General features: G+C 46.4%; 1 protein-coding gene across 1 annotated transcript in view; it reads left to right on the top strand.

The window, feature by feature from the left end:
- SCARB2 (scavenger receptor class B member 2) overlaps positions 1 to 27,619 on the top strand; it is a 485,622-nt gene that overhangs the window by 385,630 nt on the left and 72,373 nt on the right. Inside the window, exon 8 of the mRNA XM_078676388.1 lies at positions 3,944 to 4,062. Coding sequence (XP_078532514.1) covers positions 3,944 to 4,062 — 119 coding nt within the window. The remainder of the gene's footprint in view (positions 1 to 3,943; positions 4,063 to 27,619) is intronic.

The raw sequence follows: 27,619 nt of genomic DNA on the forward strand, positions 1-27,619 counted from the left end.
AGATGCATCATTACATCTTGGAAATGCCATTAATGTTTGCTACCAGCCAAGTGCTGATAAATGTGAATAAATAAATGCACTGTCATTTTTAGGACTGTATGTTATTGTTGCTTACTGCATCTGTGTCTTACTGCCACTTTTAGTGTGGAACTGTAAATGAGGAGTGTAACTCCCGCTTAGAAAAGAATGGTGAAACTAAGCAAGACTAATAGTAATTCTTTGGCTCAGTCTCTTTTGATATATTTGCTATACGAGAGCACGACAACAGTAGTATTAAATGCAGAGTGAATGGCAGTCAGTGGAGTTCCACATGTCAAGGACCCCACAAGCCTTACCGCCTGCCTGTAGAGTAGTCTCGCAGGGATGACATGAATAACCTCCACCGTCTCCCACCTGCTCCCTTGTCCTACCTTAATATTACCAGACCGGGGCATGGTGACAGCCGGGGGAAGGAATCCTGGTAGGGATGTGCCTGAAAGTTTGGTGAACAATGGACCCTCCTGGGTGATTGTGGATTTTCCTTCCTTCAGGCTCCAAGGCAGGAAGACACAATCACCAGCTGTAATATTCAGCATGCACACTCATTCCCATGCGTTCGCTAACCAGGAAGATCAACAGAAATGATAGTCACCTGAAGGAAGGGAAGATTCCAGGTATCCCCAGACTGCGGTAGAAAGAAATTAACAACGCGCTCCTGCGCTAAGTATACGGTATAAAGGCAAAGGAAGTATAGGTGAAGCACTCCTGCGCTCCCCGTGAAGATGAGGGGGTGAAAAGGTAACAAGCACCAGGAAGATCAAGGAACAGAACAGTGTCGCGCTCCTGCGCTCACCACAAGCAAACAGAAATGCAAATGTACGGTGTTGCGCTCCTGCGCTCACCATGATGAAACAATAATCAGGGCAAGAAACGGTAACGTGCTCCTGCGCTTACCGGGCGAAAACAGGGCTATGAATGGCGACGCGCTCCTGCGCTCACCATAAGCCAAATAACAAGACAAATGTACGGTGTTGCACTCCAGCGCTCACCGTAAGAAACACAGCAGGGCAAAAGTACGGTGTTGCGCTCCAGCGCTCACCGTGAGGTTGACCAACAAGGAAGGAACGGTAACGCGCTCCAGCGCTTACCGTAGGAGTCTCGGGGAACTGAGCGTGCGCCAGCACCAACTGATAGAAGGGCGAGCTCCTCAGCGTCCGAAGCGGTATCAGAAGTGCCAGCGTGAGGGAAGTCGTCGGGTTTTAATGGTTTTACCCAGTAGTGGTCGAGTGGTGACCTGCGGTACTGCGCTGCTGTATAGCGCCAGACCGCCAACCTCCCTCATGCATTCCTCGTTACGTTTAGGGACGTGACACCACAGTAGTTGGGGTAATGTGGTCATATCACTTCTGGCCCTTGATAAGTCCTCCTGCTACATGTAGGATCTCCTTAAGGAAATGTGCTGCAAGTCTGGGAAGTAGTGGTGCAGGACATTGCCACCATCCAGATGCGAGAGTATGAGGCCTGTTCTGAAGTTGCTATCTGTTAGGAGTGGCTTCAGTTTCTGTAGTATGAAGATATGTTGCCTGGCTGTCTTAGTTTTCATGGGGATGTGTTCCCTGTGGGTGCGGAAGGTGTCCAGGAATATAAGGAGACTTGGCGATGTCAAGTGTCAACATCAGTGTGAACATGAATATGACCGACAGCAGTTCCAGTCTGCATAATAACAAGAGCCTATGGAATCTAGCAGGCATCAATAGTAGGGTGAGCCAAGATATGACCAGGAAGGTAAGCAGCGTTCGTTTGCATACCGTTACAGCACAGTTCGGAACAACGACTTGCGTTGTAAGGGGCAGAAGATGTTGGATTTAAAATCCAACACCTTCCCTACTGTCCGCACAGACTGGAGTTGGAATAGTAAATTATACTATTCCAACATCCAGCGCCCCTTACAGCGCAAGTCGTTGTTCTGAATTAAGTTGTAACGGTATGCAAATTAACAACGCAGTTGTTGTAACTACCGCTTTGTAACGCCATGAGTTGTAAATGCAATCGAAATAAGGTGGCATATTTGATCCGGAACAATGCGAGTCAGGACAAACGGGAGTCTGGATTTTATCTAAAAGTAGTTTGTCTGCATAGAACAATGGCAGAAGAATTCGTGTCAGATCAATATTACCGGAAGTCCAACTATGATCATGAGAAAAGTGAGTGTGGACAGTTTCAAGAGCTGAGTGAGTTTGTGCACTGTATTACATCAGTGGTATAGCCAATGAAAGAGTTTAAACATTGTCAAGAGCTATAGACCTTGGTGTTTTTAAGAGCTGGATGATTTGGGGTTTTATCATCTGTAAAGAAACTTGTGGCAATACCCACCAATGCCGGCTGGCTGACTCAATGCCTGTTCACTAGTGTGCGTTTATAGAGGAGTCTGCCCTGAATTTGGCAATATTGGTGTGCTCAGTTGTTGCATCACCAGTGAAGTCTGTGCTGTTGCTCCCTCTACCACAGCTGCTCTATCTCTGTTTGTTTCAGGGAAGTCGGGCTCACTTGCTGTGCTCGCTCAAAGCAGGGCAAGTGTTGGCCTCACCCCCTTCAGAGAACACCAGCTGCCACAGAACACAAGTATCTCCTCTGTGGCTCGCAGTCCATCAAACGGCGTTTTTAAAGTGGTACAGCACAGCACGGCGCTCCTCGCTTGTCACCTCATCATTTACACCCCTCTTTTTGAGGCCACCACTAGCACCCAGTGCTTCTCGCTTCTGTTCCAGTCTCCATGTTAAGTGCTGATATTTTGCCCCTGGGGTCTCCTCGGCGTCCCCGTCACTGACATCCGGCGCCGCGTCTCTGGCCATCCTTTACTAATAGTCTCATACTCTGTAGTCAGTATACAGTGTCGGATTGGTAACACGGGCACTCTGGCAATGCCCGAGGGGCCGATATCCGAATTCCAGCTGTGGGCTGCTTTTTTGAGCAGCCTGGGGGCCGAGTTGGGCGTTTTCTGTGTTGTTCGATGCTGCTAGCAGCCCAGAGGGTGCCTGAGTGGCCTTTCTGGGGGTGATGGGCGTCTATTACCTCCCTTTTATCAACGGACAGCGGTGTCACTCTCTTGCTGGGCCCGCCATTAATATATGCATATTGAGCGGGGGTAAGGGGGCTGAGCAAAAGTAGCCTCACTTGTTTTCAGGTGTTTCACCAGTGTAAACTAATCTGTGCTTTTTTTTAAACCCCCTTTTTTTTAAATAAGATTTCGCCAAAGCAGTTTTTTGCGGAAAGGCAATATGCAAATGTGGACCACTTTCTTTAAGCGTGCCCGGGCCGATTTTTAATCCCAATCCAATCCTGTCAGTATATATTCAAAATACTCTTTTGGGCCGCATTGATCAAACATAATATCGGACGGTGTGTCCTCTCTTCAAATAAATGACCTATCCGCTTCTCTCACTCACTCTCTCTCTCTGTTGGTGACATGGGAGCTGCTCTGAATCCCTGTGCCTTCCCTGGCATCAGTGATCAGCTCGTTACAGTGCCCCTGCCTCGCCCTGCTGGTCTTGCCCTGCTGCCTCTTACTTTAAACTGAGGGAACGAACCCTGCGACGGAGATTACAATCCCTCCCTGCCTGCTAACCACTAATCCTTGCCTACATCTACTGCCGGCAGTCACATCACTCCTACTCTGACTGCGCAGTACTCAATCAATCAATCAGTAAAAATGGGAAGTTCTTCATTTCTTAGGAGTACACTTGCTCGTCCCTTCAAGGGTGTCCAACTGCGCTCTTTATTTTGTTTCTTTGACAATTGTTATCAATATTAGACCTGCATTTGTAAAAAATCAAGAATAAAGGGTTGGAAGTGCTGACACGTTTTCACGCTTGACAAAATGAAATGTGCAAGAAAAAATGGTTGCTGGAAATATATATATATTTTTTATTAAATGTTTGTATTTTCCTTCTTTTTTCAACTCTAGGTGCGCCAATTATTTTATCATCTCCGCATTTTTATCAAGCCGATAAGAAGTATGTGGATGACATAGACGGCATGCGCCCCAACAAGGAAGCTCACGAAACATTTCTGGACATCAATTCTGTAAGCATATGTATAGCAAACTTAGAAGCATCTGGCTTGTGTCTATTTACCTTTACTTCTCTGTAGTTTTTGTTGTTTTAGTATAAACTAACAATTAACAGCGAAAAATTGTAGAATGGAAACTGAAATCTTCCTGTTTGTATGTGATAGACGTCATTGAAATTGATCATTCATTTTTGCAAATTGGTCTGAAATCAGACCGCCTCTTCTGGGTCCAGTGGTATTACACGAATTGATGGGGACCCATGCAGAATGGGGTGCCCATCCCCCCCCCCCCTTAAGTATCCCATATCTCAGAGATACTCATAGGCCTTGGACTTACCAAGTGCCCCCGAACGGAGGCTGCAGGGGCCTGTTTTACACCTCATCTGGGGGTGTGACATGAGGCAGTTTCTTTGTACGCCACAAACCAAATGCCGCTATCTATGTCTGTAGAGTACATTAACGGTGAGCCTAGATTGGGTGCTTCTTCCAAACCGCAGCTTTCAGCATTGTGAATTTGGAATTGACTGAGCTCCTTAATTGCGATTCTAGAAGGCAGAATCATTGTTTCCTGCTGTCCTCTGGGCCACATCCTCTTGCGTGGATCTGAAGGATGGAGGTTTTAACATCCCCCCATAGCTACAGTGACAGCCATGGCAGTTGTAGCTGACAAAGAGCAGGGCAGAGTGTGGAGCCAGCTGAGTGGCTATGGTTAAGAGGAACAGGGGCTGTTGTTGAGGCTATTTGGTCTCTGTTTACACATTGCGGTTTAACACCTTCGCTGCGGCGGCTATTCCGCCGCAGCGCTAAGGGGGCGAGGGGGCCACGCGGTGCGCCCATGCTGGTGATAGAACCGCTCCGTCACCAGCCTCGGTTGAGCTTTGCTGATGACGGAGCGGTTCCTTAATGGCCCCACCAGCTCAATAGAATGCCCTGCGCAGGCGCGAAATCAGCGCCGCGCAGGCGCGTCGGGCGGGCCATGACGGAACCGCTCCGTCATCAGCACAGCGCCACCGCGGCTGATGACGGAGCGGTTCCGTCCTCAGCACGGAAAAGGTTAATAATTCTCAAGTGACTGCATTACAACTAGGCTTGCAAAGTTATAGACACCACGTGGCATCTCCTATAGGAAATAGCAGTATACATGTAGCTGCCCTTCATAGAACAAGAGTTTTTATGCAACACTAGTTGGGGAAGGAGCGAATTATAAAAATGTTAAATCTTCAATGGGGAAAGATTTGTGAGGGTTGAGAGAAGCTTGAAATGAGTCGCTTCTTGGATCCTGTTGGAGAAGCAGAGGGCCTCGACTCAGTGCTCGGTCTGGTTGGAATTCTCTGCTGCTGTCTCTCTTGTCATTCTAAGATAAATGAATGAAGCAACACCTTGTACCAAACATTCTCCCCTGTAAGTCCTGCTGTCCCAGTGATCCTGGGTTAGAATGTATATATTCAAATATGCCTAAGACCCGTCTGCCTGGTTTAATGGGTTGATTATCCATAAGTACCCTTTGGGGGAACAGGTTGTGAATGGCAATAGATAATTTCGGTGACCAGGCACCACGGTTCATGACAGAATATGACTGCCCTGTGCCCCTGCAGATGCACCCCCCCATTCACAGCAGTATATTGATTCAGGGTAACAAGCAAGTTATCAGTGGGGAGATCTAGAGGGTTCTCTTGGTAACCACTTTCAGGCCATTGGGCGAATGAGGCCTCATACTGGCAAGCTGACTGATTTGTCAGACAGTTCCTGGGGAAGTAAAATTCACTTCCTGGGCTCTCCTGGCCTAAGAGATATGCTAATGCCTCTGGAAGTGCTCCTGTCTAGAATTTTCCTAGAATTTAGAGTCTTGAAATGATCTTTGGAAGCCATGTATGCTAAAGGCACCTAAATATACTGTATGGCGTATGAGGGGAACTCTGACTTAGTCACTCAATAAATTTAGAGGCCCAAATGGGGTAGCTGCGTAACAGTGTGGTTAGTGATCCCTCTTGAAATACAACAGAACTATTGGTTATTCTGTTATATTAATTTTTGAGTGATGCAGCAGCGAAATCTAAATGTATATGTGGCTGCTCCATTGTTTTAGATTCAGAAAAGGACAGTGTAATGTTGCAGAGCGCATGTGATTACTACTTGAAGCTGTTGGATGCATATCCTATTGGATAAGACATACGCATGGCATAGGATAGTTAGCTCCTCAAGGTAACCAATTGTCCTTGCTCTCATTATTGGTGCCTAGTCTATAAAGTCTACTGTATAATGCCAGAGATATGTTTAAGTATAGGCTGTAAGCAACATTTTGCAGCATGAAATTGCTTCTAGATTCACATGCCTTACAGAATTCCGCCATGTAGTGTTTGGGTCTGGAAGTCTTTGTTTTCCTAAAACTATTTTTTAGGTTGAGCGTTCAAGACCTCTTGTGTATACTTTAGTATATACTTGTATGTACTTTGTGGGCTCTGGATATCAGCCCTAGCACTTGTCTGCTTCTGGGTAGGTACTTTTTTTCTGTTCAACTGCCTCCATTTAACTGTCTTTATAGAAAACAACCAGTAGAGGTCAGTACAATACCAGAATTGTTTTCTGCAGAGGGACTTTATTTATTTTTATTTTTTATGGCAACTGCCTCTATTTAACTGTCTTGATAGAAAACGACCAGCAGAGGTCAGTAAAATACTAGAATCACTTTAGCATTCTGTAGATTCCAGTCGACAGAAATTGTCTTCCACGAGGTCCCGTAGACAATATTTTTTTCAAATCTTGTATTTTCAGTGATGTGAATGACGAACACCCCATATGTATGGTCTGTCACCCACAACAATATAGGTCTGAGGACTGCCTCCCATGCTTGTACGTTAATTCAAAAACTATGGTCCACAGAAATAAAATCCTTCCAGCTCATTGGGCGAATGTAGACATAGCAAGCCTATCAGAGATGGAAAAGCACAAAAGTGGTGCCCCGTCAGTGGGGGAGATGGGATTCTCAGACAATACGGTAGAGTCAAATGGGAGGACACCAAAACGTTGAACTCATGCCTACATGCAAGGTCAGAAAAGGATTATGTAATCAGGGCACTAACCCCACAATGCCACATGCCGGAAAGCCACTGGATGTGCCGAAGTAAAATACGTCCAAGCATATGTCCAAGGCACTGAAACACAGGTCTTCAAGCAAAAGCACAATTCAACTTACGGATAATTTCTCATGGCAAAAAACATACAGTTGAAGGAGCGCAAAAAACTTTCCATCCTACCGGAAAGAAAAACTTACTGGTAAGGATATTCGGAAAGTCATCGCCTCAGCTTACTATGAGGATCATTCGCAGAAAGGGAAAGAGAGATGGACTCTCTCAGGAAAAAACGGTCCATCGGCAGCCTTAAACTTCCGACGTCATCAAGGTTGAGTAGAAGAAGAGGGCATTGGAAGCAGACGTTGAGTACCTGTATAAGAAGAAAAAAAGCTTTTGACGAATCCATGTAGCCTCTGCAGGAAACAAGACCATTTGGGATTATGAAGCCAATACAAGAGCTTCTGTTGCCAAATCAGGAAGAATCACTTGCAGTAGGTCGAAGTGCAAACATGGGGGAAGAGGAGGAGACCCTGAAGACTTTTGGTTCAACAACCCACAGGAGGAAATGTTGTTGGAAGACCTGCAGGCAGACTCATCTCAAGAGGAAATTGAGGCATATCCCTTGAAGCCATCCTCTCCTGTTGATATCTCGACATACCACGGAGTCATGAAAAAGGCGGAAGAGGCCTTCAGGGTAGAGACAGTGGTAGAGAAAGGGAATGCTTTTCTCTTGGAAACACACAGTTTAGTTTATGAAATAAACAAGTTCTTCCTATTGCTTCCCAACATTGTTGAGCGCAGTAAGGCTTTCTTTTAGAAGCTGGTGATGGTGAATGTAGTCACCCCTCATATTGAGAAGAAAAAAAGAGCTTCCAATCAGGACCCAGAGTACATCAGGGCCAATTCAATCTCAGCTCTTTTGTCTACAGCAGCAAGGAAGCTGACTCTGCATGTCCCTGGCAGCAATGGAGCCTTCGCCTGACAAAGAAAGCAAAATGTTGAAAGCTGTTGGGAGGGAAATGGAGAGAGCAGCAGCCATGCAATGCCCTATTAAACAGACATGACCAGCAGTTTTAGGAGGACGTGGAGGATCTTATGTTGCATCTTCTACAGGGATACCACCAAAAGGCAAAAAGTTTAATTGAAGGAATATAAAAACATTGCCAACTCTTGCATCAAGTCTGCTCTTGATGCTGCGAATACTGTAAGTAGACAGGTGGCAACGTGTACGATCTTGAGAAGGCATGCATGGTTGCACATCTCAAGTTTAAAACCCTAGGTACAATTCAATATTATTGACATGCCCCTGACTGGTAATAACCTCTTTGGACCAAAAGTTGACCAAACTCGAGAAGAAGTAACAAAGGCTAAGGAAACAGTAACATCAATGGGAGCCCATCCAAGTTTACAGGCCCACATTTGAAAGAGGACATCCCATCACCCCATCCGAGGGAGGAGAGGTCAGGGGAGGCATAGTTCTGGTTCGCAGGGACAAAGACATGAGTCCACCCAGTTCGCAGATTCTGCTCAATGAAAACAGCATCCCAAACCCTTTTTTCGAGGCCTAGGTAGTCGAGAGGCAAAAGCTGTAAAGGTTCTGGCTCTAGCTCCTCCAAGTAACTCAAACATATCTCCCTTTCACACACAACACATCGGGGGGGGGGAGAATATAGAAATTCCTAGGAAAGCAGGAAGCCCTCTACTCAAGCAAGTGGGTTGTAATTATTATTTGTCATGATTACTCAATACACTCTATATAGAAACCACCATTAAGACCACCAAAGCATTAACATGCCAAAAAGTACCAGTTACAAGTTTTACAAAAAAAGCTGCAGGAACTGTTGTTAAGGAATGAAATAGAGAAGATGGTACAAGAGGAATAAAACACTGATGTGTACTCTGTTTTCTTGCTTGTACCAAAGTAAGACCCAAATATGCAACGTATTCTAGATCTATGCTTTGTAAACGGATACATAAAGAAACAAAAGGTTCAAATGACAGACTTGCAAGATGTTATTACTTTTCTAGACAAGGGGGACTATTTAGCAGCAGTAGATTTTCAACGACGTTTACTTCCACATTACCATACACATCACACACAAGTGGTTTCTTTAAGATATAGAAGGGGGGCATTACCAATTCATAATCAAAATACTTTATTTTGTTGCCATTGCCATCAAAGTGTTCAATAAATCATCAATGTTAGCAAATTAAGGATCAGTTAGTATAATTATAAAGCAGACAGTCTAAAAAGTTTGATTCTCATTTCATCACATAGGGATTTGCAGAAAATAGTCACAAAATAGCACAGAACAGCAAGATACTACATAAGGTGCATATATAAAGAATAATCCTCAGAAAATGTAAAATCTGATTAAACAGCTGGTTAATAGTGTGTCATGACAAAACCAAGTAAAATGTTCCTCTGTTTCAGGGGCCAAATTGCAGGCTGGACACATATCGGAGGCCTGGTATTTTTTCCACTTACTGCTAAATGCTTTCATGGGCAGACTGACTAGACGGAACCTCACTTAAAAGCTTCTATCTCAAAATGTGTGCTTGGTTTGAACTCGAGAACCTGTTCTGTCAACTAGTCATAGATACCCCATGTAGCTTGGTGGCCGTACACGTAGGCCCAGTATGTTGATTTCAAAAGAGCAATCTCTGCCTTGCAAATGTTTTCAGGATCCTCCTATCATTTAACTAAGCCTAGTTTCTTACACCAGCTAAAAACAAAACCATAGCCAAGAAACCTTCATTGCACCGCCAATTTTCATCAGATCCCCTAGGGAGTCCCTATACTCTAGTAGCTCGGGGGTTGACCAAATGTGAATCCAGTATGTTAATGGTTTCAGATGTACCACATACAAAATACGTTTCAAGTCAAAGTGGGATAAGAGGGGTGCTGGTTTGGACCGAGATAAGTGATCTTCTAAAACTATTCTCAGCTACGGCCAGCTTCTGGTGTCAGTATAACCCCAAACTTTGGTTCCAAAAAGTGCTGCACTTTGGGCTTTGGCGCGATATGCTTTAAGGGCTGGTGAGATTGAGCAGGAATACGTCCTGTTATGCAGTCGGAGTATGGAATTAACTCTATGGACTGTTAAAAGAGAACTTTTGTTAATTTGAGACATTTTGACTCTAAAGTAATCAATGCAGAAAACCCTTTCAAGGGGTTTGCTGGCAACCTTTACCGTGCTACTTCTAGCTGTGCCTTTACCAAAGGCCATATATTTTGTTTTTGTCCCATTTAGTCCTAGACCACTTACCATGCAGAATTTCAGAAACTTATTAATCAGGTTTTGGAGACCCATAGGGGTTTTTGAGATGAGAAGTGAATCATCTGCAAAAAGGAGTATACAGATATTTTTCCTATTTAAAACACAACAATGATTCTTGCATGCTGTCATTTCCTTTACCACATCCTGACTAACCCCACAAAGAATGGGAATACAGGTAGTCCGTTCCCCTCTGCTACCCCAGTGGACCTGAACATAGTTGTTTTCATGTAATCTGGCAATCAGATTAATCAGGCTACTGGGGACCCCCATTTCTACAAGCACTCGCCAGAGGTTCTCACGGGGTACCAGATCATATGTGGCCTGCAAGCCCATGAAGGCAACATATAATCTTTGGTTGCTAAACTGTGCTTATTTCCAATATATGAATGCAAACCTAAAGACTTAGTCAGAGGTACTTATTGAGCTCAAAAGCCCGCTTGGAGTGGCGACAGGACGTATTCATTATATATCCAATTTTGCAGTTTATCAACAATCTGTCTTGAAAAACCTTCCTGCAGGTTGTCTATTAGGCCTATGGGCCTGTTATTGGATGAACTGCAGGCGTCGCCAACCCTAACAAGCATTGGCATAGCCAATAGGTCTCGCCTTTGGAACCGAATAAGTATTTAGTTATAAAGTAAAATATCCTTGGTTCAACAACATTAACTGTTGCATGGCTAAACACTTATAAGGTCCCAAAGGCGAGACCTATTGGCTATGCCAACGCTTGTTCTTAACTGCTCTTGTTTAGGGACCCCGGTGTCTTAAAATTAGCAATTACCCAAGGTCCCTGACCAATTTATTTGGGTTCCCTTGTTCTTTAAAACACACTCTCCTCCACACGATGCCACTCCATTCTATAACACTCTACTTCACTCTGTGCCAATCCACTGTATACACTCTACACCCTTCCTCTCTACTCAACTCACTCCACTCTACACCACTCCACGACACTCCACTCTACTCCATGCCATTCTCCTCTATGCCACTAACACATGAACAGCAGCCACGCTGGTGTACAACATGGCTAAAACACATTATAATTGTAATTGTATTTATATAGCTCATACTACCCCTGGAGGCTTGCAAGTGATTTTTGGCGAGTAGCGCACTAATCAGGAACCCAAAGGTGGTTTAGTGGCGGATTAGTAAGGGGAAATATAAATTGTTATTGGGGGTGGTGAGAGTAGTAGACATTGGCAAAGCCAATAGCGCTTGCTTAGGCAAGGCCTGTTGGCTTTGTCAATGCTTGTTTATTTGTGCAGTTTTATATAGCGCAAACCCATGGGCATTGGAGTGATTCACATGAGCACCAGTAACATTACACAGATCATAATCACTCTTTTTGGGCATGGGGTGATTAAGTGATTTGTCCAGAATCACACAATGTTGATCCCAGACTGTACTCGAATCTGGTTTATCAGTTTCAAAGTCGGCGGCTTTGGCTGTAACACCACATCGCCTCCTCTAGAGAAAGAAAGGGAGAAGTCGTATCTTGGAAAACTCTAGAAATCAGACGCTTTTAGAGAGTGGCAGCTAGACATAGTGTTTAACGCCTCATTGACAGCTCTGTAAAACAGCCCTCTGTACAATTTTTTCCCCGTAGGGTATTTGAGGTGTCATTCTCCGCAGCCAGAGCCTAAGACATGAGTAGTCAGGCAACCCTATAAGAGACCCCCTAAACTTTCATTTTGTCACCCTCACTCCTTAACCCTCTGATTCCATTCCACCCAGGCCTGCCTTATTTTGCAAGAGTGCCCAACACGTAGCTATGAACTGCTTCACACCACCACAGGATCCTGTCCGACAAATCACTGTATTTTTATGGTCGGAATGGTGTGGGGTTGGCATCAAACTGTGCTCTGTAGACCGACCTTTAAACTGCACCACTCGACGAGTGTCTTATGGGTCAAGTTACTGAGCTGTAAGCATTACAGCTCTCCCAGCCATTTACTTTAAGAGAAGCCTGGGTGTGCATGGAATGATTTTCAAGCACTTGCCAGGCGCTGGAAGGCCCACAACACACCTTTGCATCAAAAATAAACCCATTATGGCCCTCTCATGAATTTTACTTCTTGTATTACGCACAAATTCCATGCTCTCACTACTGATTTTATTACACAAAAATGGCAGAAACACCTGTCTTCCCCAGCAGACCCTCAACGTTAGGCGCTGTCGAACCAGGGATCACATCACTTCCGGGAATTAGAGGCATGTTTTCGTTTCATGAATTAACTGGATGCCTGTGTGCTTGTCTTAAATCGACCTGGAAACTAGGTTGCTCAACGATTGATCACCGTTCTTTGCGGTTACGGTCCTTCTCCTTAATGAGCTTGCTTAGCAATATGTCGGTAGATGAAAATAAAGCTCCTGACTGGAGAGTGGAACATGCGCTCTTAATGGATTTGCAAGTTTCCGAAACATTAGTTTTCTCCCTGTTCTTAAAAGAAGCTTTCCTCAAGCACCTGTCTATATAATGTATACGAAAAAGTCCTTGAGAGGAGGACGAGTATAATAGCCTGCCTGCCAGGAAGGAAAGAACTAGACGAGATACACGAGGCCTATGGTAAATGGCAGGACGTGTAGGGTGGTAAATGATGGCTAGAAAGTTTATTGTCCCAAACTTGTTTGATGGATTTGGGATGCAGGACCTCGATGGACAACTTACCAAAATGGATCTGACATAAGAAGCCCTAGAGAATAACAGAGTCAAATGCAAGCCTATGCCTGTAAAAAGATGAGGGAATGCACAGGATTGCCAGATTTACTAGTTCTGGAGTCTAGAGAAGACCTGTCTGAGTTCAGGAGCATGTGCAGTCCTCATCTCACATGTCTGTGCTCTACACCAGGAGATACAGCAGATCCCTGCAGTGTGTGCATCAACAGTTGCAATTGGTGAGTCGCGCAGGAGTCATACCAGAACTCAATGGTGTGTTTGTATTCACAACGCCAGTCTCACGCCTTAGCCCCAAAGGAGTCGAGTCAGAACACAGGAGAGTGTGCATCTGTGCAAGTACATATGTGGCTAAGTCTATGAAAGGTCTCTCACTATGAATGGATCCCAGGGAGCCCTGCAGTGTCTGATGCTTTTGTGTAATGCTTCTTCTTAAAAAGCTTGGACTCAATGGGTAGGCCCCTAGAGCTTGGAGATAACCTGCTTCCCCCAGAAGAAACCACCCAAAGCTTGGGAACGTGGACATGGCCGGTCTAACCACTGCCCAAATATTCATAGCTAGAGCGCTATTATTGTGCCTCCTCATCAGAGCTGGGAGTCAGAAAAGACGTGCCTTTTTTGCAGACCCAACATGCTACTGTTTCGGAAGAGAAAGACTATATGATAGGTGCATTACATCAGCGCACAAGCTAAACTAGGAATTGATTTATTTATTTTTGTGTTTTATAGAGCACGAACTTGACCCGTTAGGGTATCAGAGCGCTTTACATAGTCAAAGAGTTGTACAAAAGGCATGGAATCACAAGAGTACAAGGGGGATGGAAGGAACACAAGGTACAATTGATACACTCCTTTGCATTTGAAGAATAACAACTCACTTTTTATTCCCACCCTTCCAGTGCACAGATTCTACTTACGGAAAGATTCCTTATGTTGAATGGTTCTTTAATCTTGGTTTTACCACACCCTGCAATTTGTGGTTTCTGAAAAAAAAACAGCAAAACTGGAAAAATAGAACGAGAAAGGAACAGAGTAACACGCCTGCGAGTGGTGCACGCGCGCCACAGCGAGCAATCTGTTTTCAATTATCGCGCCTGTGTCTGGGCACGATAATTGAAAACAGATGTGGCCTGTGTGGAGCAAAGGCGGGACATGCACCCGCCGTTGCCCAATTGTGTGCTGTCTTTATTTGAAAGATGCACGCAAAGCCCATTAGCATGTAAGAAAGAAAAAAACACACGTACGAGCGTGTAGTGAGCTTGGGCAGCTTTCTTAAGCCCCTTATTAAAAGTCGAGCAAGCAGCGCATGCACTCTGCTCTAGGCTCAACCTAAAAACTGGAATTATTTCTGCCCCCTCTCCAGGTGTCTGGGATTTCTCCCACAGCCGCTATTTCATTTGATAAGAGATTAACATAGCTGGCCCATATCTGTGGTTAGAGATTTATACATTTCACTTTCAAGCTCCGAGCCTCGGCCAACCACTATGGATGCAAGTTGAAGGGCTGCATTGGGAAAGAATTGTTGGAGTTTACCAGATAGATAAGGTGTATCCCATTGCTCATCTTCTTGCTCAGTTAACACACTGATAGATGGGGAGAGCGCAAAAGATACAACTATCAGTATATTTATCTAGAATGGTCAGGACAGGTGATTTATTGCAACCAGGTATTGATCTAGCACAAACATTAAATAGTGCCATAGTCAATCCAGAGGGAAATTTAAGCCCCATTAGATCAGCAAGATCTATTCCCAGTATTGTATGTGAACATGCAATACTAGGCTTTTCCAAAACCGCCAGCCGCCCTCCCGGATTTCATTGGGGGCTCTGCCTCCACACTATATGAAACAAAGCCATTCACAAACACTTTTTCCACCATCACCCACGTTTCTTGGATTAAACTGACATCATGCTTCCCTATGTAAGGGGACCATTCAGAATCAATACGTTTGAGAATAATCCCAGCTAATATCCAAAAAACATTCAGAAGTCATCCTGTTGATCAAGTGTCAGTTGGGATTCATAATTGTCAACCAGTAGCTCATTAGATGCCGTAGTAATGCAAATGGAATTAGGAGCCACCTTTTTCATTTGTGCCTCCTGATTTCCAGGCTCATTAATACCGTTAGAGAACAATCAGTCATTATCTAACAAACCTGAAAGTGGAGCAAAACGATTAAGACGGGCAGAGGGATCAGAAGGGGCAGTGAGACAGGGAGGCCATCCCCAGGACTAGATCAACTTACTGCCAAGGGAAGGTATGGACGGTAGTAAAACCCTAGTGGGAGAGCATGGATTCTGCTGTTAGTACGTGGTACAAAGTTAATCCGCTGTAGGAACAGCAGGCCTGGGACATTAAAGTTAATAGCAATGCAGACTCTTTGTGTGGGTTCAGGGGAAGGTCCTAACCAGAACCCCCTGAGGGCCATTATGATGTCACCCACTAGGTCTGTTGACCAATTTGAGTTCTTCTTGCACCCATGGGATGCCTTGAACCTTAAGCTATCCCAATCTCCTGAGGTGCCTTCATCCATTTTGGGGGTCACTCTCCAGGATGATGACATATGGTGTACAGTCACGGGGAAGATGTAAAATGCTTAGGTCGGCCCCCTTGTAAAAAATCTTATGTCCAGGGTGGCAGCAAAAATTAGAATGTGGTAAGTCTACATACCCCCTTGTATCAACTGTGCTCGCCAGGCACATATTAGCAGTGGGGAATGGAGGGGCTGGCTGAAGCTCTTACCTTAATGGCGGTGGTGGATGTTTTTGAAAAGAGGGTGTTGGCCCAGGAACCGAGGTTGGCATCTTTGAATACTGCTTAGAGGGAGGAGCGTTAATCTTACATATCTCAGCATCAATGGGCGCCAGGCTATTCTATATTGGTTCCAATTTGTTCACCACAGCTTCAGTAAGACTATTGCAAAGGTCCTTGGCGAGAAACCGCTGCGAATAAGCCCACACCGCAGGATCCTGAATGACCTTAGGAGCGCACTGTTCCCTTCACTGGTCCTCCTCGCCGCATGGAAGATTGGTGAACGTAGTCTCACCCCAGTCAGTAAACAAAGTTCAGTGTTGCTGTATGCTGGCTGGGAAACCGCTGAGAATACGCCTGCGCTGCGGGATCCTGAACGCACGTAAGAGTGCAATGTTCACCTGACTAACCCCACCTCGCCTCTGGGAAGACTTGGGGATGTATACTCACCCCAGTCAGTAAACAACGTTCAGTGCTGCTGGTATTGGGTCGGTAAACCGCTGACAATGAGCCCGCACTGCAGGATCCTGAATGCGCTTAAGAGCGCGATGTTCCCATCACTGGCCCGGCCTCACTGCTGGGAAGACTCTTGGACGTAGTCCCGCCCCAGGCAGTAATCAGAGTTTAGTACTGTCGGTATGCGGGCCCGGAAGTCGCTGAGAATGAGCCTCAATACATAGTTCTACGGTTCGGACCAAAGTCTGTGCCAAAGTGACTTTACCAAGTTGCTGGCAGTGGCAGCAGCACACCTCAGAAGACAGCTCATACATGTTTATCATACCTGGATAACTGGCTCATGAAAGCAAACACATTCCAACAGTGTTCAGAGAACATGACAACACACACACTAGAGTTCACAGTAAAATGCAGAAAATCCTCTCTCATCACAAAAACAAAGAAAGCTTTTCCAGGGGAGAAACGTGATGCACAGTTGGCAATGGCATACCCGACTACATGGAGGGTCCAAGCCATGCTATCCCAGGTTCACCTCTACCAGACGTCACAATCTCTGGCTGTGAGGACAGTAATGAAACTCTTAGGGATCATGGCTTCATGCATCCACCTCATTCCAAACACTAGTACACATGAGACTAATACAATAATCGATGGGTTAATGGAACTGTAACTTTTGAGGATCTAGTGTTTGTAAAAGATACAGTCAGCAGGGAACTGAGGTGGTGGAACATAGTGAACATTCTGAAAGGGAGACTCTTGAGGACAAGCCTACCACAAGCCAGAATCACCATAGACGCCTTACTTGTGGGGTGTGATGGGCGCACATGGAGACACTCAGGATAAGGGGATTGTGGTCGGCACAAGACACGGGCAGATTCATCAACTTCCTAGAATTGAAGACAATCTTTCTAGCACTAAAGGCCTTCCAGAGCCAGGTGCAGGAGAAAACTGTACAAATGCTAATGGACACCACAACAGCAGTGCTTCACTTCAACAAACAACGGGGGCAGCATCATACCCACTAGACTAGAGCAGCACAAGAATCTATTTTGAGGTCCTCAAAAGCACCTACATGTACTGCATGAGGTATGAGGAGAACTCTGGCTTGGTCACTCAATAAATAGGAGGACCAAATGCGGTAGCTGCAGAGCAGTATGGTCACTGATCCCTCTTTTGAAATACAGCTAAACTACTTGTTATTCTGTGATATTCATTTTTGAATGATGCAGCAGCATGGCTCCTCCGTATTTTTTGTTTCAGAAAAGACTGAATGTAATATCGCAGAGCACATGTGATTACTACTTGAAGCTGTTGGATGCATAGCTTACTGGATAAGACCGAGGCACAGCATGGGGAAGCCAGGTCCTCAAGGTAACCAATGGCCCTTGTTTTCAGTATCTCAGGGGCAGTATCCATTCACACAAAACATTTGGAAATTGGGATATTTTAAAGGAAAATTTACTAATACTAACTCTCAGGAGTGGAAAACATACAAACCGGCGAACTAAGCAGACATACAAGGTGCACGCACAACAGGGAAGTAAAGCAATCTGTAGTAGACACACTTTTCCATCAGTGGAGGAAGCCAAAGGTAGATCTCTACGCAACATCAGAAAATGCCATTACTGTGCATCCAGGGCATCAAGTGATGGCTGGGATGCTTGAATTAATCTGGTGATCTCTCAGAGCTCCATCCCAATCCATAATTTTTCACCCACCATGCTACCTCAGTTTGGACCCAGCCATATGCAAATCAGTCTTGACCCTGCTTCAATGGGAACAGTTCATCCGCACAGCCAGGCCAGGTCCTCCCTGAACTGGAACACAAGCAATCCAGGACTGTTTTCGCCCTTATTATGGGCTCATCAGCCAGGTATAGATTGATTCCAGTGGCATAGTGAGCATGAGACCCACGCCTGTGCATACCCGTCGCATAACTGGAATAAAAAACAAAGTGATGGCTGTGGTGCTTGAATTAATCTCAGCCACTGGTGATCACTCGGGGCTGCATCCAAGTCCATCGTTTGTAGACCCAGCCAAATGTAAATCACCCTTGGTATGCCCAGACGTGGGTCCATGTGTTCACTGTGCTACTGGAACCTATGTCTTCTGTTCCAAATTTTCTGAAAACTGCAGAAGATGGTAATGTCAAAACATATGCAAAATATAAGCTTAAAACCTATTACCCACCTCGACTCAACAACCAACTTGAACTTTTTACTATGAACTAAAACTGGTAATATTTGCTGTTTGGATGGTTCTGACATTTTAATTTCACTAGTGCACATATGGAAGCAGACAATAAAAAACAAGTACCTCATATTTGTGTTATGATGAGTTACTGTCAGGGGAAAGTCATGTTTACCTATGCCAAAGCCAGGTGTATTGCTTGACCTGAATTGCAGCAAGCAAGTATGCGTTCCTCAAGATGGGTCTGTGGGGTCTTCCTCTGGCCCCACAACATTTTTTTAAAATTGGATCAAATAATGCATTTTACATGTATTTTATATGTATCCTTTTCTACTGACCTTCTGACAACCCAGTTGAAGCTAATTGTAAGAAGTTTGTTCTGTATATACTATACAAAAATGAGGTATAGGGTGCACAGAGTCCAGTGGAACCCCAAAGGTAAAAGTAGATAGCCTCTTACTCTCTATTTGTGGTAGTGTAAGCGAGCAGTAAGGCTTTATCAGAGGGTAGTGTTAAACATGTGTTGTACATATTCAGGCAGCAAATGAAGTCACACATTCAAAGACTGAACTCAGACCAATTTGATTTGTATAAGCATAGTTAGTTATATTTATTTTCTAGGACCAAGCAAGCCTGGTACAGGTAAGTGTAAATGGTACTCTTCAAGGCAAGTTGAACAATACAAGCATGCTCAATGAAAATGTAGTTGTTACAGGTTTGTAAACGCTATCAATACAGTGGAAATTACTGTGAGATTACTTTGATTACTTTTTCTACTCAGTGTGATATGCCTAGATATCACACTGAAACTGGGACATTTCCCAGAGAAAAGGTAAGTAAAGCAGTTTTTAGATATTTGCAGTTTTTCAAGATCTCATACAAAACCAACTTCACACTTCGAACAATTCTCACAAGAACGTAGTCAATTCAGTCCTATGGGAGGAAAAGAAGTTATTGCTTTATAGGTAAGTACTTGTTTGTGGGAATTGGTATTCTGGGGTTAGACCCAGGTTTCCCACAGGGTCAAGGGTGCACTCTCAAAGCATCCTCAGTGGCACTAGGGCAACCGGGTGCAGAGTGCTTAGGCTCAATGTTCTCCAATGGGAGATAGAGGGCATCCTGCTGGTGGCTGCTCACGAGCAGGCCACAAGGTTGTGGGAACAACGTTCCTCGTATTAGGCTCAGGGTAAAGGGGGATTCAAGTAGGCCCACAAAGTACAACCACAGCGGCGCTGGGGCGGCTGGGTGCAGAGTGCTGTTTTGGCCTCAGATGCCCTGTTGTTTTAAATGGGTATCCTCCGGTTGCAACAAAGTTTGCAGACTCGGGGACGAAGAACTTCTGGAGGTGACCACTGGTTGGAGAGGTAAGTTGGGATGCCTGGGGATGCTGGGACACCGTTGGTTGGGCCACCCAAGGCCGTGGGACATCAGGTGTAGGGGTGTCTTTAGGCGTTGGGGTTTATTACCAGCTCTGGTCGCGATCAGGGGATCCTCCGGAAAGGGGCTGCTGGCGTCAATTGGGGATTCGAGGCAGGTCGGAGATCTCTAAATCTCAGGTCAGGATCGCTGGGTAGACCACCTCATGGCATTGGGCCGTTCGTTGGGTGCAGAGTGGTGCAGATTTGCTGATTTGGCCAGAACCATAGTCTGTTGTTGAGCAAACCCGATGCTCACGGGAGACAAAGTCTTGGTTTTGGAAGGCAGGGTAGGTCCTTTGGGAGCTTGAGGGCTGCTGGCTGCAGGACACACCAGGAGTTTACTGGAGCAGGTTTTTTTAAAATAATTATTTTTATTAAAAGTCATTGACATTTACATACAGTACGAAGGATTAGGCAAGTGTGCTAACAGTGGTGACATGCAGCATTCATTGAAATAACAGTGTTTCCCATTTGAAGCTATGGGGAAGGGACAACATCAGGGTCAGTTCCACAGGGTGGGCTACACACATTCCCCTTATAAGTATTCCATGGGTCCCAGATTTTGGACCATTTTCGAGGGCAGCCTTGAACATGCACCAATCGAGGTCTTTTTTCCAGTCTGACAGTGTGGGTGCGTGAGTGGCTCCCCAAAGCTATGCTATGTTCTTTTTCGCTATTGTAAGCCCCAGAGGGACCCAGAGTGTTTGGTGACTGTTTAAATCTGTGGGTTCCCAGATGTTGAGGAGACATCTTGGTGCTTCTGGGCAGAGAGTAAATGCGAGAACCTCGCTGATTACCTCATGTAGTTTTCCCCAGTAGGCTTGTATGTAAGTGCAGTCCCAGATGATATGAATGAATGGGCCCAATTGAGAGCAACCCCTCCTACAATCCCCTCCCCCAGCCACTCCCATGCGGAGTAGCTAGGGACCCGTCACATAGACTCTATGGAGGATTTTAAGCTGTATCAGTCGCAGGCGCGCAGAGATTGCAACTATCCTTGGGGAGGACACTGTGTCCTGACACTCTTCATCGTCAATTATCATACTGTCATTCACCCATTTTTCTCGCAGTGCGTGGAGGGGGTCCTCCATGTTATTTATTAGTTTTTTATATATTAGCGAAATGGTCTTCTCTGGCAAATGGCCGTCAAGTATTCTGCCCTCTAAGGGAGATGCGTCAATGGGGGAGGAGCCTGCGGGAAGGAGCGATGGAAGTGCGTGACGCACCTGTATGTAGCAAAAGCGTTCCGAGTCTGCTAGTTCATACTGGTGCTGCAGTGTGGTAAACAATTTTATCTCGTTCTTATCCCAGACATCTCGGACACGCGAAATCCCTATAAGCTCCCACTTGTCAAACCCTTTCGATTTCCACAGGTCCCCCAGCCGCTGGGAATCCCACAATGGGGTGGCCAGTGTGAGCTTCATCCCCCAACCCAGTGACCTATTAGCAGCGTGCCACATGGCAGCAGAATGTTTAGTAGGGCCTGTGAGGGGATATCTGCCTGGCTTAGAATATAGTACCCTATTGAAGGTTCCCCCAGGAAAGAGCCATCTGTCCATAGAGTAGTCTGGGTCATCTACGCGACCATAGGTACCATGATTTATAGCTGCAAGGTGCGCCGCCCAATAGTATTTTTTAAAGTCTGGTAGGCTAATTCCACCGTCATACCAATTGAGGGTTAATTTTCGCAAAGCGATAGGCGGTTTAGCATCCTACAGGAGATTTCTCTGAAGCCCCTCAATTTCCCTAAAGTATGTGCTGGGACCAGGATCAAGTGATTTTTGCAAAGTGTATAAGAATCGGGGTAGGGATATCATTTTAAAAAGACCTGCTTTGCCCAGCAGTGAGAGAGGAAGCGCCTTCCAGTTAGTTATGTCTCTTTTAAGTCTTTGCAGCGGCGGGACGAGATTGCGGGTGTAGCGGAGCGTCTGATCCTAGGAGACGAAAATCCCTAGGTATCGAAACCCATCCGATGCAATTTGAAATGGGCAGCCTCGTGGTGTTTGCGGTGGGTCGCCCCTGAGGACATGGAGAAGGGATTTTTGCCAGTTTACGCTGAAACCGGAATATCTATCAATTATATTCAGGGTGTCAAAAACCGCAATCAGAGATTTCTTTGGGGTGGCAAGGTATAACAGAATGTCATCAGCATAGAGGGAAATTCGGTCCTCCCAGTCCAGGGACCAGCGCAATCCGCGGATGACTGGGTCCTTCCGAATCCAGGCCGAGTGAAGCTCGAGGACCAGAGCAAATAATTGGGGAGAGAGTGGGCATCCCTGCCGTGTCCTCCGACTAAGTTGAAAAGTCTTTTGTTGTTAACTACTACTTGTGCTAAGGGTGCACTATAAAGGAGGCGTAGCTATTTTCTAAAACTCTGCCCAAATCCCAGCTTAGTGAGTGTAGCAAAGAGATATGACCATTCTAGGGTATCAAACACCATGGTGGCGTCTAGTGAGAAGATTATTGCCTGTTCTTGTATGGTGGATGCTCTGCCCAAAACACCATGGACCCTGCGTATATTCAGTGCTGTATTCCTGTGCAGCAATGATTTTAGCCAGTCGATTAGCCAGCAATTTGGCCAGAATTTTGGGTTCAGCATTGAGAAGGGAGATAGGACGGTACGATGCACATTCCGTCTTGGGTTTACCCTCCTTAAGGATAGTGACGATAGAAGCTATCCTCGGGTCCAACGGCAATAGTCCCTGCCACATACATAGCTTTTAAGTAAGTGGCCAGTTTGCCCGGCCTTTATTTGTATAGTTCAATCCGGATACCATTGGGACCCAGCGCCTTGCCTGAGTGTAATGTGCGAATCACAAGTGTCATTTCATCTTCGGTCAGAGCGCTGTCAAGAAATTCACGGTCCTCTATTGAGTGAGTGGGGATAGAGATGTCTCGGAAGAGCTCGGCAGCATCGCTTTCATTGTATGGTGCTATTGAGGTGTAAACAGTTTGGAAGTGATCAGTAAATTTGTTACCTATTTATTGTGGGTCTGTGATGGGGGGCATATCTGTTCTAAGGAGCTCAGGGACCAGCCTGCTGGCCCTTTCTTTTTTGTCAAGCCATGTTATTAGTTTGCCCGCCTTGTCACCCAGGTCGTAAAGTCTACCCAGCTGGTCTTTCCCAAGTGCCTTGGCCTTTTCAGTCACTAAATCTATATAGCTGTCCTGTTTGAGGCGAAGTGTGTGTAGTGCCTCGGGTGTGATATCGTCTGTCAGGTTTTGCTCCAACCGGTAGATCTCTGCTTCCGCATCCAAGAAATCCTTACACTTGTCTTTTTTATCACCAGAGATCAGAGACAGGGCCTGCCCACGGATCAGTGCCTTAAAGACCTCCAGCAGAGTTTGAGGCGAGTCCACCGTTCCCTCGTTCTCCCCAAAGTAGTCATCCATAGCTTTGAGCAGTTCTTTACAGAATTTGGGGTCACGGAAATACCATGGATTGATGGGGGCGATCCTACCCACCCGTGTATGACTAAACACTAAGTGTACCCAAAGCGGAGAGTGGTCTGAACTTCCCCAAGCCAAGTGTCTGATTTTGCGAATATATGCTATGTGTGACTATGATGTAGTCAAGTCTAGAGAGGCTAGCGTGCGCGCCGTAGTGAAACGTGTATTGTATTTTGTCTGGGTTGTAAGCTCTCCAACCATTTACAAGTCCCATTGCTTCGAGGAAGTGAGGCAGCCAACAGGATGACAGCCCAAGCACGCAGGGGGATGGAGATCCAATGGGCCTGAAAGTACTGAATTAAAGTCGCCCCTTATCACCAGCAGACCCTCTGATAAAGCCAGTAGGATGGCACTTAGGTCTCTGAATGTGGTGGCCTGTAGACCCGGCGGAAAATAAACTGACATGAGTGTGATGGGTTGACCCTCCCAAATACCCGGGACCCCAATATTGCAGCCCCGGTTGTCAATCCAGGTGGATGTTACTGTGAGAGGGAATGATTTCTTGAACATAATGCCCACTCCGTGTGAACTAGATGTGAAGCCAGCGTGGGCAATCATGGTGTAGCCATATCGGTGCATGGCCTTGCACGAGTTCCCAACTAGATGAGTTTCGTGGAGCATGACCACATCGGGCATATGCCTTTTGATATGTTGGAGCACTATGCTACGCTTTACCTTGTCCCCCAGACCGTTAACATTCCAACTTAAGATCTTAACATTTCTGTCCCACTGCGCACCCATTAAAGCATAAGTAGTTTTCTGGGTCTTTAAGATTCTAGTTGGCCTGTACTGTCAATGAGAGAAAATGAAACCAATTAACAAAATGACACCCCACCACCCCAAACAAACCCCCAACCCAACAACCCCCCACCCTCCTTCCCTGCATTCTGGGCGCCCAACTGTCCCTTTGAACCTGCAGAGTGCTTGTTGCCCCAACTGGTAAACGAAAAGAAGGAATAGATGGGGTACAGGCCCCGTCCCATTGCCCTCCCCCTTTCATTACGTTTATGGAAAACCCAAGCAAGCAACTGCTTACTGGCATCGTGGTCGATCAGCCGGGATGGCCTCCAATCCAAGAAAGGTCTCCTCCGGCCCTATGTAGTTACAAGGCCTCGACGAGGTTCCGGTCACTTCGCAGGTGCGATTTCCAGTCGGCAAAGCTGTTATCAGTCACCTTGCCGGACAGCTGAGCGGTGTCCACGGCTGGACTGTCCAGAGTCACAGTCTATTTGGCTGACTAGCCACTCCGAGGCCATGTCTGGTTGATCGAAAAACCAAGTTCGTCCCTCTTCCTCCAGTCATTCGCGGGAAACAGCATGGCATTTTTGAATCCTCGGTCTCTAAATCGTTTCTTTACTGCCAGGAACGCTCTTCTCTGTCTCTGTACCAGCTGAGTAAAGTCCGGAAAGAAAGTAAGTCAGCATTCTCATAGCGGAGGGGAGCGGTCGTTCTGGCGTTTTGCAGGATGACATCTCTATCTCTAAATTTCAACACCCTCGCTAGCAGGGGACGTGGAGGGGCCCCAGGTCCCGGACGGCCTCCCACCACCCTGTGGGCCCTTTCTACAATGAAGAATTTGCTGAGTCCTTTAGGCTGTAGGTGTTTTAGGATAAGTTCTTCTAGAAAGAGGTCTGGTGTCTGCCCCTCCACCTTCTCAGAGACCTCTAGTATGCGAAAGTTGTTTCTTCTAAGGCGCCCTTTGTAGTCATCAAGCTTGTGTTCTGTAAGTTTACGGAATGTGTGTAGGTCCTGTACATTTTCTTGAAGGTGAGAGCGTGACCATTTTGTGCTCCAACAAGGTTCTGATCCCAACTATAGCCTCCATAACATCTTTTAGCGTCAATTCCTGGCCTTCTCCTCCAGTTTCAGTCATCAGCTGAGTACCGGGACGCGAGTCGGGAGGTAAGTCTCTAGGGACTGTGTAGAGGTCCAGCTTAATATATTGGACTGTTATGTGGTCCCTCGGACCAGTTGTTTTCTGCTTTTCAGAGGTCATCATTTTGCAATTGAGGGCGCGGCAGGCAAGCCTCCTCCTCCTCCTCCTGTACCCTAGCGCCGCGTGGATTGAAGGGCAATGTGTAGGATAGCGATAGGTTTTAACCTTCTCCCGCCCAATGAGTTAGCCAAGAGAACAGTCCCAAATGGCTGGGCCGCGGAGTCCCACTGGTAGGGAAACCACAGCCCAAGTTGACGTTACCCACTGAAGGGGCGGCAGACTGTGCACTAGAGCAGCCCTTGCCAGCAGCCCGGGGGGCTGCCTTTGCCTGCTGTCCAGGTCTGTCCTTACGCTGCAAGGGTGGGGGGCAACCACAAGCACGCGATCGCTCATCTCCCGATGGGGGGGGAGAAGAGTCAGGCAAAGCACTGGCACCGGGAATCATCCCCCGATCTCCAGCGCTGCTCCCAGGGACCTCCCCACATCTCCACTGTCGCACCGGAGAGCTGGGAATTGCCGCGTTGGCAGGAGGGATCCACCAGTTGGCTTCAAGCAGTGGTGATCTTTTATTATAAGGGCCACTCGAGGCCCCGGAGTCGCGTCGTCAGCCAGCCACTTCCCTCGTACCAACGCTGGTCGCAGTTAGCACCCAAGATCACAGCTCACGAGGACACGCAGGCCGCACCGCATGCTTGAGCAGGTGGACTGGCCGATAGGGCTGGGGCCAAGTCAGTAGGCATCCTCCTCTTCTTAGTTCAGCACAGCTTCTTTGGTCCTTCTTCTTTTCTTCTTGGTCGGTTCTTGTCTGAGGAGGCAGGGTTCGGGGTTGCCCCTAACTACTAGATTTAGGGCCATTTAAGGTAGGTAAAGGTCAGGACCAATCAGTCCCTTCCTTGGGGGTGGGTACACCCCCTATTATGCCACCCTCCAGTGGGGGGGGGGGATATGCCTCTCTCCAGTTGGCTGGGTCCCCCCTCTGCAAGGTGGCGGGGACTGAGAGCTGAGCTTCACCACTCAGGGGTTGGCAAAGGTGGGCACACCTCCCTTCCTCACTTGGTTTTCCAGCCGATTCTCCTGCCCAAAGTGAGAGTCAGGACCAGTTGCTGGACGCAGCAAATGGCTGGGATAGCTCACAAAGGTGGCAAGCCTTTGAAGCTTCCCCTTTGTGGACCCTGCCCATTCTGGGGGAGTAGGTCTGGCACCTCGTCCCAGGATGTTCATTGTTCCAGACCCCCGAGAGCAGCCGGCCCTCGACCTAGGGGTCCCTAAACATGACTGGTAGTGGGAGCTGGCGAGCAGCCACTCAGCCAGGAGAATAGAATTAGGTCGTTTTTCAGGGGGCATCTCTAAGATGCCCTCTGAGTGCATTTTTCGTTAAATCCCAAACTGGCATCAGTTTGGGTTTAATGTGCTGAGAAGTTTGATGCCAAAAATTCCCAGTTTTCAGTAAAGCCATTATGGTACTGTGGAGTTCGTAATGACCCACTTCCGGTACCATATACTCTTAATACCATTACTGCACTTACAATGTCTAATAATTGGCTTAGACACTGTAGGGGTACAGGGCTCATGCACCTGTACCCGCACCACTGGTATAGTGCACCCAGCTAGAGGGGTGGCTGACCTATGCCAAGGCAGTGGGTTGGAGGCATGGCACACGGGGACGTGTGCCATTTCACCTATTCACTTTGTTCTGCACCAAAACATGCAGTCTGCAAGGGCAGTGTGTGTGTAAAGGTACAGGGCTTCTAAGGGTGGCACAATAAGTGCTGCAGCCATTAAAGGCCTTCCCTGGCCACAGTGCCCTTGGTACCTGTAGCACGATTTACAAGGGACTGACTGACATGTGGGTAAAGAGTGTCAATGGGGATTTGTTTTAATGCAGTTTAGGGAAAGAACATAAGCCCTAGGGGAACCCAGGGCACACTCAGTCAAAGTACATCAGCAGTTAGGCAAAAAGTGGGGGTGACCATGCAAAAAGTGGGCACTTTCTTATACTAATGGAATGTGTTCCAGTTCGACTTATATGTCTGAAACTGCCTTTTTGGGAGCAAAAGACTTCAACTCATAGGTTTTACAAACTTCAGCCCACTCAGCTTTGCTGTTTGTGTCTGCCTTTCTCTTTTTTTTTTTTACCAAAAGCAGTAGCTGTTTTTTGTACAAGGAACAGTCATCACTCTTCTCTTTTTCTACTTATTACCCCAAGGAGGAGGAGCAACTGCAGGGACCGGTCCAGACCGGGTGCTATCCTCCTATATTGAACTCACTGGACACGACAGAGTTGATGAAGAGCTCTTCCCAGACTTTACTAGTGCAAAGTGCTAACTAAACACACCATTTCACTT

Source organism: Lissotriton helveticus, chromosome 2_1, assembly GCF_964261635.1.
Source record: "Lissotriton helveticus chromosome 2_1, aLisHel1.1, whole genome shotgun sequence".
NCBI classification, from domain to species: Eukaryota; Metazoa; Chordata; class Amphibia; order Caudata; family Salamandridae; genus Lissotriton; species Lissotriton helveticus.